Consider the following 14588-nt stretch of genomic DNA (forward strand, 5'->3'; position numbering starts at 1 on the left):
CTGTTGTTGCTGTGGTATTCCAGCAAATTTATGAGAATATTGTTGGCAATCATCTAACCAGCAAGTGGCATGCCACCTCAGGCTCTGAGATGATTATCAGCCACACCATGCATAGACATATGATGATGATGATGATGATGATGATGATGATGATGATGATAACTTTCATCTACATGATTATGCAGCAATTCATAGTTAAGGGCCTGACAGTGGGTCATCAAACCACCATCTTTAATCTACTTCTCTACCATTCCACTCTAACTGCGTGTGAGGAAAACACATCTTTCAATGCAAGCTCTAATTTCTAGTATTTTATTATGATAATATCTCCCTACATAGATGGGTGCCAAAAAATATTTTCATACTGCCGATAAAATTTATGATTGAAATTTCATAAGAAAGTCTTGCCATAGTGAACAATGCCTTTGTTTTAATTAACACCAACCCAATTCATGTATCGTATCCATAGAACACTCTCCCTTATTTTGCAATAATAAAAAAATGAGCTGCCTTTCTTTGAACTTCTTTGATGTTCCATACCACACTGCAATATCCCAGAGGGCACAGAAGTGTAGTGCAAGGAGAGTCTTTACTAAACCTGTTACGTTACCTGTGTGTTCTGCCAATAAATCACTCTTTGGTTTGCTTTCTCCATGGCATTATCTATATGAACATTACAGTTTAATTTATTCGTAAGTGTAACCACTATGTATTTAGTTGAATTTACAGCTTTTAGGTAAACACCTTCAGGTAAACAAAATTTATCGCATTTCTTTTAGTACTCATGTGGATGACTTCACACTTTCCACTATTTACAGTCAATTGCTATTTTTCACACCATACAGATATCTTGTCTATCACTTCACAATTCGCTTTGACCACCTGATGACTTCACAATAAGGTAAACAACAGCATACTGGTTCAACTGGCTCTGAGCACTATGGGACTTAACTTCTGAGGTCATCAGTCCCCTAGAACTTAGAACTACTTAAACCTAACTAACCTAAAGACATCACACACACATCCATGCCCAAGGCAGGATTCGAACCTGCGACCATAGCAGTCGCGCAGTTCCAGACTGTAGCACCTAGATCCACTCGGCCACTCCGGCCGGCTAAGTAACAGCATAATCTTCAATCAAAGAGAGCTGCTCAGATTGTCTTCTAAATCGTGTTTGTAGATCAGGAACAACAGAGGGCCTATAACACTTCCTTGGGAAACGTCAGATATTACTTCTATTTTGCTCAATAACTTTCTGTCTGCTATTATGAACTGTGACCTTTCTGGTACAAAATCACGAACCAGTTCACACAATTTCAGTGAAAGTCACTTTTGAGGAATGGAGTCAAAAGCCTTCTCAAATCCAAAAATATGGGATCAATGTAACATCATCTGTCCATATCACTCATTACTTTGTGAGAATAAAGAGCTTGTTTTTGGTTCACAAGAATTATGTTTTCTGAATGTGTGTTAGCTATTCATCAATAAATCATGTCTTCAAAGTAATTCATAATGTTCAAGCAGATTATATTTTCCAAAATCCTACTGCAAAGGGGTGTTAGTGTAATGGGTCTACATTTCAATGGATTACTCTCATTTCTTTTCTTGGATGCTGGTTTGATTTGTGCAACTTTCTGGTCTATGGGTATGGATCATTCAACAGTTGAAGAGTTTTATATGACTTCTAAGTATGGAGTTATTGTACCAGCATATTCTGAAAGGAATCTTAATGGTGTACAGTCTGGACCAGAGACACTGCCTTTCTTAAGTGTGCACCTCTACATTTAGGATATACATGTCTAAGTTACTCGAGCAGGCAGCTATTCATGACTTTAATTCTGGAATACTTACTTTGCATTTTTTGTGAAGGCATTTACGAAAACAGTCTTCAGCAACTCAGCTTTAGTAGCACTGTCATCAGTAGCAGTGAAGGAATTTATGCATCTTGTCAATGGTATACTTTACACACGACCAGAATTTCTTTGGGTTTTCTACCAGATTTCAAGACAGAGTGTCATCCTGGAATCTATTGAAAGCATCTCTCATTGAAGTTTGTGCTAAATTTCGAGCTTCTGTAAAAATTCAATTTTGTGGATTTTGCATTCTTTTAAATTTGGCATGTGTTTTTCATTGCTTCTGCAACAGTCTTCTGACCAGGTTTGTATCACATGGAGGATCAATTTAATTTATTTGACACATATCTCTCAGTTACCCTTGATATTATTTCTTTGACTTTAAACTACATCTGACCTACATTTAGAAAGATGTACATGAAGGAGTGGAGACACTCTTAGCAAGATGTCAAGCGAATTTTTATCTGGTTTTTTAAGTGCAAATGTATTTAATTTATTTTGGCGAGTTTGAATATTACAATATTCAGTCTTGCAGACTCTTCGTGGAGGTTATCAAGACGTCAAGTATGCTTTCGCAACCATTTACGCTTTGAGTGGGCTTCTGATCTCATTCTCCACAATAATTTTCTGAGACAGCATTCAGTACAGTTTCGGACAACTTTCTATGCCACCCACTGATATTAAACATGTATTTTCGCTAATATATAGAGGGTAGAATGAAGTCCCCACCAACTATAATTATACAAGTGACATACCTATTTGAAACGACACTCAGGTTTCCTTTGAACTGTTCAGCAAACGTATCATCCAAATCAGAGCAACGGTAAAAGCAACTGATTATTAATATATTCCCATTGCCATGTATAACTTCTACTCATACTAAGTCACAGGAACCATCTACTCAAATTTCACTACAAGGTAAACTACTAACAGCAATGAACACTACACCAACTGTATTTCATCTATCCTCTGTGAACATAGTTACGTCTTTTAAAAAAATTTCATCTGAACTGCTGAACTATTTAACTTAAGTCATAAACCCACCACTCTTTGGTGCCAGCTGAGGAATCTGAAATGCACATAGCTGCAAAACTGTCTGGGACTCTGATTCAGACCATCACTCTGCTCTGTACTGAAGGACCACTGTCAGTTCTGACCATGATGCTGCATGCCCACAACAAAGAATGGGAGTCTTACTATTTTAGCTAGTCGCCTCAAACCAGAGAGAATTTCTTCTGATTCAATGTGGCACATATTGTTAGCACCAACATGAGCCACTGCTTGCAGCTGGCTACACCACGCTCTTCATGGTATCTGGAAACACCCAGTCCTCATGTGTAAAGACTCCTCCCAGAATGCACATTGGATTCTTTACCCTCCAATGCAGTCTAATCTCTAAGGGGTACCATTACACACACAACATTGGAGCTACCAATTACCAGTAGTTCTAGTCTCTGTGAATGTCCAGTCTTGTATGCTGAGAGGCTTCCTCTGGAACATGGCAAGCGACTTGATCTGGCTAATGGACTTCGTCAGGCATAGACAGCACCCAAAACCTGTTCCTAAGATGAATGGGCAGGTTCTCCAATTGTCCGCTCAGAAAATCGTCACTGTGACTCACACACTGGAATTACTTCCCACTCCACCACAAGTGACGGCAATCTCAGTGTGAGCAATACCCAAGGTGACCGCAGCAATGGACCAATTGCTGGACAACACTGCCCGGAGTTGTGAGTGAAGAATCACCGACTTGATTCACATCTGAGCACAGCAATTACTAATTCTGCCCATACCAGTGTTGGCATGGGAAATACAAAGACACACATGAAATATAGGAGTTGAAGGTAAGGAACACTGACAAAATTTAAAATATGTTGCTTCTTACAAAAACGTGTTGGTGCATAGTACTCTGATGTGCTACTGCTGCTACCACTTGACTGGAGGTCGTAACTACTACAAGTGGCTCTTTAAACACAAAACAAATGTGTAGCACAATGCAACCTGGTTCTATGCACTACACAATGAATAAAATGTACAAATGTGCCTGATGAATACACCAATGCACACAAAATAGAGGATTGAAGCTAAATAATAATATTATTGTTAAATTGTAATTATAATAGTAGACGTCATGAAAATATATTTACAGCATTTGATAAATAGTTCACTCACTTGTGACAGAAACATCAATGGGTAAAGATGTCAAGTCATGTATCAATGCTCCCTGGTGTGAAGCAGTTCCAGTATTAATGCTGATGCTCATCAACAGAGAAAAAAAGCAAATAAGCTTAACTAACACACTGTGCTTTTCTTGCAGACACCTGGTATCAACATAATGCAGTTCAACCAAACCTACTATTTGTATACCAGTGGGTGTAACCATGTCAGTGCCAGTGTAATATCGAATAGGGAGTTCTACTATGTGGTAGTATTTGAAAACTATCAATTTAGTGATGACAAAGTAATATTATTCTTGGATGAATGACATTGACCATGCAATGTGTCACTGCAGATTTTAGCCTTGTTCCACACAAAAGTTCGCTCTCCCCCAGTGTTACCCAGTGATCATACCATCTCTGTAGGGGACTTACCAGGTACAGTTAAAATATTTAACAATAGAGACAGTTCTGATCTACTTTTGAAGAGTTAATGAAATGCAATACAGAATGAGCTAAAGTGTTGGCAAAGGTGGCAGTCGCATATCAACTGATTTTATGACACGCTGCGCATTAATCTACTCTCGATAGCTCACCGAACTCTCCACTCATTGCAAACCACTGTAGCTCAACTCCATGATGCATTCTGACCACTGATGAAAGTGGAAGTGTATGATTCAAAACTACCAGATGTGGACACTAAATTACGGTCTTATTTATGTTTGTTTATATATCCAGCTATAAGTAACAGTTAATAAAACTCCCTCCATTTCAATGTAAATGAACAGTTACCACCTTAACCAAGACAATGAAACAGTCTCACCACAATGGTCTTCTTGTAAGTGACTGCTCCTGCAATGATGGTGGAAACTAGAAGAACAAGATGAACGAGTGATTATTTCCTGATATTACAGGTGCTTTGGTTAATACGGCTTCATGCTGAGGGAAAGTAATCTAGTTTTTAAACTGTTGACATCCTGAGAGAGTCCACTTTGTACATGTGTATATTCTTTTGAAAATTTTGTCAGTCAAAATATCAGCTACTGCAAGATATTTCACATGGGATTAAGAGAGTAACATACCAGACAACCAGCAAAAGCAGTGATATTCCACCATTTGAAAAAGTAAAGCCAAACAGCATATTCATATTTGCCATCTCAGTGGAAAATCAGAATATCTGATACTATTTCTGCTTTGCTCACCATATGCAAGTCAATATATTTTATTTCAGTGAGGTGTAATTAGACAGCAGGTGGCCTAGGATAACAGAAATCCTATTATCTCTTTCGAACAGGACAATCTGAATTTAAAGCATATTTACCAAGCACATGTATGAACTGACATGTTACTCAATGAATTTTTTAGACGTGAGGATTGCTGAAGCAACTAACAGTATGGTTCACTGGTTAGAGATAAAACTAGCAAATTGAATGAGGATCAATAGAAATGAACCTTCAACAAGATTCTCCAAAAATGAAATGTACCAAAACTTCACTGCATCAGTATATTGCACACTATGTAAAATTTTCCATGTGTTACATATTCATTCAGAGGATGCAAAGTACGTGGATTTGACAGAAAAATGGAGGCAGTCAACACTAAATTAATGGAACTGAAATTCTTGTCAAGTGAGGTGCTATGAATGTTGACGTGTCGAATGCTCGAATACAGAAATGTGAACTATATGTCAACGAGAAATTAAAGTAGGTAACGCAAAACTAATGTATGTGTCGAACATCAGTGTGATGGCTAGGTCACTTCATGCCCATCACCACCGATAGTCTCAAAGTATACGTAAGTTGTAAACTGTCTCAGAAATGGCTTAGTATACAGCATCATGTTGTAGAAAGAACATAATGTTATTGAGGTGTGGAAGGCTATTTGACAGAAGTTATTTTTGTTAAAGATAGGGCAATTGCATTGAGACCAGCAACTCTTGGAAAAATTTATGCCAGTAACTGACAGGCTGATAGAGCTGTCATGCACTATGAATAAGAGCAGAAATGGAGGAGGAGGAGGAGGAGGAGGAAAGGCTATTGCTGACTTACAGTAATGCTGAGTTAAGACAGAACATATGGGGTCATCACAACAAAACAATATTCGCTAGGTAAGCACTCAATACGATTAACCGAGAATCTAGTAAGAAATGGGAACAAGAAATCTGAAAGAATGCATTGGCTATTACAGTTTATGTTCTAAAAATGTCGAATGTCAAAAATATACACTGAAAATATAAAAACATATGGTAATATACCACAAATGGCCAATGAACGTATGACGACAACAACATGATGAAAAAGTCTCAGAGTGAAAGACTGAACAATCCACTCTAGAGTAGATATATTATGACAACTGAATGAAATCATAGATTGATTACAACTGCGTACAGCTTCAGCCAGTGCATGTGACATGAACAAAATAGTATCAATCATATCTGAGCTTAAAAAAAAAGATGCATCATTGAATAATTATGGAAAGAGGTGTTCATGAGCTTTACTTTTCATGCAGAATTTTTCTGTGCAGGTGTGATACTATACGGAATGCCAGACTGATCTCTTAGATATGAAACACTAATGGTACTGTATTTTGGGGTAACTCTTCCCATTCTAATAGGATATTTTTGGCTCAGGCAGTTCAGGCAGTAACCTCTTGTCGACCCCTCTTCACAAGTCTGGGTATTTTGACATTGACCTCTCAATATATACAGCCCTTACTGCCTTTCTTGTTAACAATATTAACTTACTCCCAGCTTTCACTCAGTTAATATTCTGCAGAAACAAAACTTCGATCAGACTTCCTTAACTCCTGTGCAGAAATGTGTGCATTATACTGCTGCATGTACTTTTTATAAGCTAATGCTCAAATTCAAAAATCTTGGCAGTAATCCACGCGCTTTCAAATCAAAACTGAAGAGTTTCCTCATCGGTAACTCCTTCTGTTCTGTTGAGAGGTTCCTTGAAAAATTCTTGTTGTATTGTTGACTGCATTTACTTAAACTTATGGATTGACTTTTTTGGGTTCGTAACATTTTATTTTTATCTGTTATTCCTTTTATGCTGTAATTTCATGCACTGACACGTTCCATGACCTCAGATTTGCTCCTCAATTTGGTCCTATGGAACTCGACATGTAAATAAATAAATACAATCAAATAATGGTTTCAAGTACAGTCTAATGATCAGATACACATTCCACATTTGCTTCAGCCTTACATTTGAAGGTAAAGACAGGGAAGGAAGTTTCAGAGGTTTCTAAACAATTGTTGCAGGCTGGAATGAATCGAGTGTCTGACAACCTTGAGGCTGATCATGGAAGTGAATTTTAGAATAGGCATTTCAAAGTGGAAATGGAATGATGTGGGATAAATCACTATTAAACATTCTCCCATTTGAAAACTAGTTTTTTCAAATGGTTGAACTAGACAATCAAAAGCTGAACATGGAAGCAATTTGATCTTCAACATACACTCCTGGAAATTGAAATAAGAACACCGTGAATTCATTGTCCCAGGAAGGGGAAACTTTATTGACACATTCCTGGGGTCAGATACATCACATGATCACACTGACAGAACCACAGGCACATAGACACAGGCAACAGAGCATGCACAATGTCGGCACTAGTACAGTGTATATCCACCTTTCGCAGCAATGCAGGCTGCTATTCTCCCATGGAGACGATCGTAGAGATGCTGGATGTTGTCCTGTGGAACGGCTTGACATGCCATTTCCACCTGGCGCCTCAGTTGGACCAGCGTTCGTGCTGGACGTGCAGACCGCGTGAGACGACGCTTCATCCAGTCCCAAACATGCTCAATGGGGGACAGATCCGGAGATCTTGCTGGCCAGGGTAGTTGACTTACACCTTCTAGAGCACGTTGGGTGGCACGGGATACATGCGGACGTGCATTGTCCTGTTGGAACAGCAAGTTCCCTTTCCGGTCTAGGAATGGTAGAACGATGGGTTCGATGACGGTTTGGATGTACCGTGCACTATTCAGTGTCCCCTCGACGATCACCAGTGGTGTACGGCCAGTGTAGGAGATCGCTCCCCACACCATGATGCCGGGTGTTGGCCCTGTGTGCCTCGGTCGTATGCAGCCCTGATTGTGGCGCTCACCTGCACGGCGCCAAACACGCATACGACCATCATTGGCACCAAGGCAGAAGTGACTCTCATCGCTGAAGACGACACGTCTCCATTCGTCCCTCCATTCATGCCTGTCGCGACACCACTGGAGGCGGGCTGCACGATGTTGGGGCGTGAGCGGAAGACGGCCTAACTGTGTGCGGGACCGTAGCCCAGCTTCATGGAGACGGTTGCGAATGGTCCTCGCCGATATCCCAGGAGCAACAGTGTCACTAATTTGCTGGGAAGTGGCGGTGCGGTCCCCTACGGCACTGCGTAGGATCCTACGGTCTTGGCGTGCATCCGTGCGTCGCTGCGGTCCGGTCCCAGGTCGACGGGCACGTGCACCTTCCGCCGACCACTGGCGACAACATCGATGTACTGTGGAGACCTCATGCCCCACGTGTTGAGCAATTCGGCGGTACGTCCACCCGGCCTCCCGCATGCCCACTATACGCCCTCGCTCAAAGTCCGTCAACTGCACATACGGTTCACGTCCACGCTGTCGCGGCATGCTACCAGTGTTAAAGACTGCGATGGAGCTCCGTATGCCATGGCAAACTGGCTGACACTGACGGCGGCGGTGCACAAATGCTGCGCAGCTAGCGCCATTCGACGGCCAACACCGCGGTTCCTGGTGTGTCCGCTGTGCCGTGCGTGTGATCATTGCTTGTACAGCCCTCTCGCAGTGTTCGGAGCAAGTGTGGTGGGTCTGACACACCGGTGTCAATGTGTTCTTTTTTCCAGCTCTCCTGCAAACCTTTCAGAACTAGCACTTGCCCGCGAAAGGCAAAGGTCCCGAGTTCACGTCTTGGTCAGGCACACAGTTTTAATCTGCCAGAAAGTTTCATAAATCTGCTTAAACTCGTCAGAAAACTTAAAATCACGAGATTTTACAGTGTGCTTATGTAGGATACATTGCCTTAGAATGTGGAAATACAAGAAACACGGTACTGTCACTTCAGATGTTGTTGGGGGTATAGATCTCTAGGTGATTTAACGCCACCTGAAGAACTGTGTTGTCACTTCACTAATAGGAACCAGGTGTTGTACGATCTTTGACACTACAAGGGCTTCAACTCATACCTCTGATGATATCTCTGCCTAATATTTTTCCCGAAAATTGCATAAAAACAAGCAGTAGGTAAGTCTCTGCATCATTTGAAGTTGGAACGTAATGACATTCACTCTAATCCTAAAAGAACATTGGTCCAAATTAAAACCCAACTACTTTCCTCCAACAGATGAGCAGGGGATAGTGATTTACATTGTTGAGTGGTTTGGAAACACACAAAAGCACAGCTAACATCACTGAATGAAAAATAAATTCCATCTACGGAATGGGGAAGTTGTGGCAATACCTCCTGGCTCTTGTGACCTTGACGACTGATATGTATACTTAAAACAATTTGAAGAAGGATCTCAGCTACATACAAACGTTACTGTGGTGTGCGCACTGTAAGACCTTCGGTACATACACCATCAGATTATTTTACTTGTCACTCTAACGAAGTAGGAGAGTGTCAACAATATGTCTCGTGGTCCTATCGTGGCATGTTTATCTTCTGCCATTAGGGCAGACGATAGAAATGCCACTTGCATGCTTAGAGTAGCAGATTGATGGTGATCAACTTTAAACAGAACTTGATTAATTTTCACACACATTAATTAAAATAATAAAATGCATAAACATTACGTAACTTGATTCTGGATGCTGTTTTCAATTGACAATCTGAAGTTCCTTTGGTCTTGGTACGTTAATCTTATTCTCACATATCTCTGATACTTGACAAAGTGTCTATTCATTTATCTTCATGGCTATGTACAGGAATATGGTAATCTTATTAGGCACAGGCTGAAACTTGACTACAGACTAATGCAGACTGACTAATCAGAGGTCTGTACACTCGTTACCTTGCGCGTTCAGGTATCACCGCGCGAGTGTGATCCGCGAGGAGAAAAGGTTCTACGTTAGCAGCAATCTCATTGGCTGCGTTACATATTAATATGCAGATCAGCGGAAGCAGAATTTGGTCCATCTTTATGGCAGCACCATGTCGTATAGTGGAGACGGACGAGCGCTGCGCCTGCGCTGTTGTGCCTAGCGGTATGCGCTCTAGTGGGAAAGTTGTGTTTGCGCTGAGTATGCGGAACTATGTACACACCAGTTACTATGTTTAAATCTGAGATAAAAAACAATAGGCACTGTGGATGACAGTAATAAATATTCAATAGCATGGTTACTAAGATTCTTGAAGGAACAAGTGATGGTGCAAAATAATGATAAATTTTTTGAGTAATCAACCAGTGGACATACTGCCAGTCGGTATAATTTGTGTAGAGTAATCCTGCGACGAATTTTGTACCTTGACAATGATTAGTCCCCACTATGTATTTCCTACAGTATATCCTGCTTATAAAATTGAAGGAAATGAAATCACAGACGAACATGTGCTGCCACATAAATCCAAGGTGGTGAAGGTTTGACACCCATCAGCAATGTAGCAGGTACCATGAAATTAAGTTGCAGAAGCAGCAGCCAAATGTGAAGTCCAGAAGGTAACAGAGAAAAAGGGCATGTCCCATACTGCCAGGCAAGGGAGTCATCAAAAAAGAGGGAATAGGAGAAGTGGATGGGCACGATGGAGACACGGCATCCTTATCCACAGAGGGGGACATCACGCCAATATTCCATGATGGTGGATTGTGTTAAAGCAGGATATAATCAACAGAGATGCACAGGAATAAATGAAACTCCCACAGTCAAATCTTGAATGGGCAAGGGTTCACAACAAACGGAGGGTGGTGGTCTGATCTGCTCCCCAGGGAGTACCGGTTAGGACACATAGGACACTGAGAAACTAGGTACAATGTTCAGGCAGGTAAGACACATTAGAGGACCAAGGAGAGTTCTTATCAAGCTTGAGCCCCCCAAAACTTCATTTTTTCAATGAACAGAATAGCAATAGGCAAAACGTGTAAAGATAATGCAACAAACTCATTGCAGTGCCAAATGTTTATACAAAAGAGTCAGTGGAAAAGTGAAAGCCACTGTCCATGCTCCACAACTAAAGACAATAGAGATGGTGTTGGAAACGCCACACAAGGAGACAAGTTTATGGAGAACTGCAACAGATTGTAAAATCATTGACAAAAAGGGAGACAGAAATGTGCAGTCCTTAGTAGTTTGTGAGACTCAAGGCACCAAACCAGCCACCTATGAATCACACATTCAATCACTTTGTAAACACAACTGGTAAGAGAAATGGGGCAGTAGCTAGACAGAAGGTATTTGTCCTTACTGGGCTTAGTTACGAGTATAACAGTGGCTTCATGCCAGCATCTATGAAACATGCCACCTGCCCAAATATGATTGTACTTACAAAGGAGAAGGTGCTTACCCACAAGAGAACCATACAACAACTGAATGTGAACATCGTTTGGCTCTGGGGCAGATGATTTGGATGAAGTGAGAACATGCTCTAGCTCCCTCATGGTAACAGTGATATTGTAACATTCATAATTCTGAGGATATCGTCCACACCGCCTCCACTTGTTTCCAAGGGAGGAAGGCAAGGTGATAGTGGGTGGAGCTTAAAATGTCTGCAAAATATTAGCCCAAGGTGTTGGAGATAGCAATAGGATCTACAGTGACATTACGATCATACCAGAAATTGAAGAATTGAGCTTGGTACCAGAGAACCGATGAGTACTGCCCCACAAAATGGAAGGGGGAGCAAAATTCTTAAAAGAACTAATAAATTACATCCACCTTGCTTTTTTTGGTATCCCAAATAATATGACAACACTGCACACATGACTGTTCACAACTAATACGGTGTATCATTGTAGGATGATGGTTAAAAATGTGAACAGCACACCTCCACAAGCAATCTACGAGAATCCGAGATGCAAATGGGAGGGTCTTAAAATCTTTAGCCTCATCCTGTTTATGTTTAGTAGACACACGCTAAGATGGTGTTTGAGTCATTGCAAAAAAATCCCTCATGATTGCCAACATCTCCAATGGCATGCTCCTTCCAACTCGGGGCCCCCTCAAAGGGGGATTCACCCACTGTAAATGACTGTTCACACCTAAGGTCACACCTTTCAAACTTCTGACAGAGGGTGCAATTGGCATTTGAGGAGGTAACAGCTCAGGCAGTCACCCCTCTCTGGGCCTGGCCTGTACTGGACGATGCGTGCGAACCCTATCTGCTGACCTGGGGCTCAGAACTGCATGTTACCTAGTCACCTATTGTGTGTCTAATGCATGGGCCAGCCTTCAGAAACACACAGGGAGGAAGAAGAGGCAAAGAGACCTCAAATGCCAAAGCAGCGAAAGGTGAGATGGAGAACAGAGAAAGAAAGAATAAACAGATGCCAGGTTATCAAAACTTCAGAAAGCATTCCTGAAACTATCCAAAACACGTTCCTCAAGGAAAGGGAGAAAGAATATCAGGAGGACAGACATGTACACAGAAAGGAAAGACATGCTGCGGAGGCTGGGGCCCTGTAGTAGCAGAGCACGTGTACGTGTGTGTGTGTGTGTGTGTGTGTGTGTGTGTGTGTGTGTGTGTGTGTGTGTGTGTGTGTGTGTTTTTGGGTGGTTGGTTCTGTGAAAACATACTTGCCTTCCTGCACTCTGGACTTGATAATTAGTGTAAATTTGATAAGCATGATCAAGTGAAACACTGGCCTTTTGTTTTGCTAGTGAAATGCTGAACATCACTGGGTCTCAAAATAAATAGGCAATGGATCTAGCAATAAGTCCTCTTAGAGGATTTTTCTGTGGCAGATTTTCGAAAGTGGACTTCATGGTTTCCAGATGCCCTCAGTTAGGACTATGCTGAATCCTCATTGATTGTAGACACAATGTTATGTTTCTGTGTCACAGTTAGGTCTTCACAACTTTACTGAAATTGGCACCAACTACTTAAGCTGCTTCTTGATGGTAGCCCATGAACTGTCACTACTACAAGCTTGTGTGATTCCTAAGCACCACTGTGGCACAGCACTGAAAGAGCTATTCAACACTATATTCATTAAACTAGAAGGCTGGGATTTGGTTCCAATGTTTGGATATATAGCCTCTGATCCTTTCTCCTTACTTGTTCTACAGCAGTATGACATTAGCTTGTGCCCATAAAAATGGATCTGTTGAATTTCAATGATTTTCATGTGACGTTCTGCATTAAGCACAATGCAGATGCTGACATTCCACCTGAACTTTTATTTTCCTTTATGGATATTAGAAGTTTGCTCTATTTATTTAGGAAAAGTCACATAATGGCTGTTGTAGAGAAGAGCATTACTGACCGTAGTTCCTTGTAATGTTGTTTCTTATTGGTAATACTGAATAATTAACTAAGTGCACTTTATATCTGAACTACTTTATCATTTAGTAAATAAATATTTATATTTCTTAAAAAGTTCTGCAGTGAATTGAATGATAACTTACCTTGCACTATCGCATGCGTATCTTGTTGACGTTGCCACCTGAAATATTTCAAGAAATGGTCAGTGATTTACAACTTATGAAACAGTAAATAAAATTCTATTAACACCCACCAACATCTAATTGGTCCATAAAATGCTGTAAGTCATTGACTCAGTTGTAACCACACTTCCTACTAGACACTTAAAAAAAAAGTGACCGAAACATCTTTCGTCTGTTATGTACTTATGCATTGTGTAAAATTTTCTCTCACTGAGAGATGAACCCATCATCAAAAGTGACATATTTGGGCCTTTGTGCTCTGGGGAGCCCAAACCAATTAGCACATGCGAGGAGTGTCCTCTAAACCCAACCATAAAATTAACAGCTAACATTAAGCATAGGCTTGGAACATTAAATATACAAACATTAATAAACATTGGCTAACTCAAAATATTGTCAGACATTGTAAACTGACAACAAAATTGTCATCACATAAGAGCAGATTCACAAATGAAGAAATACCACATTCGGAGAAATGTAGATTCTTCAGAGAACACAGAGAAGAAATTTGCAAAAATACTCTAGAAATAGGCTCTGTATTCATAGATGGCAAATCTATACTGGAATTAGTACTGAAGTTTTCATTAAATTCAATGCATAAATGAGAGGTACACAATAATTGATGCATATGCACCAATAAATCAGGACAACAATAAAAATGGAGACAAAGTAAAACAGTCCTGAGAACAATGTTGAGAAGCATCTAATGAAGTGCCAGAGGAAAACAGAAAAATTTTATTATATTTTTATCCTCAAACTGATGCAGACTGGAGATTAGAACATTTTCTGCCTAAGCTGCTGTTAACCATGTTTATTCACAACTGGAATTTTGACTGTTACACCATTCTCAAGAGACAGCTTACTATGAAGAAAGTCAAAGTTATTAAATGTCACACCTAGTGCCTGGGAAATGGAAATTAAAATGTGCAATATGATTGGTTGGCTGGTTTA

General features: G+C 40.6%; 1 protein-coding gene across 3 annotated transcripts in view; it reads right to left on the minus strand.

Annotated features, from left to right (window-relative positions):
• LOC126108968 (zinc finger protein 737-like) overlaps positions 1–14588 on the minus strand; it is a 185273-nt gene that overhangs the window by 64177 nt on the left and 106508 nt on the right. For all 3 annotated transcript variants that reach the window (XM_049914363.1, XM_049914361.1, XM_049914362.1), the window contains exon 4: positions 13599–13636. In XM_049914363.1, the coding sequence (XP_049770320.1) occupies positions 13599–13636 (38 nt within the window). The remainder of the gene's footprint in view (positions 1–13598; positions 13637–14588) is intronic.

Source organism: Schistocerca cancellata, chromosome 11 (genome assembly GCF_023864275.1).
Source record: "Schistocerca cancellata isolate TAMUIC-IGC-003103 chromosome 11, iqSchCanc2.1, whole genome shotgun sequence".
In the NCBI taxonomy this organism is placed as follows: Eukaryota; Metazoa; Arthropoda; class Insecta; order Orthoptera; family Acrididae; genus Schistocerca; species Schistocerca cancellata.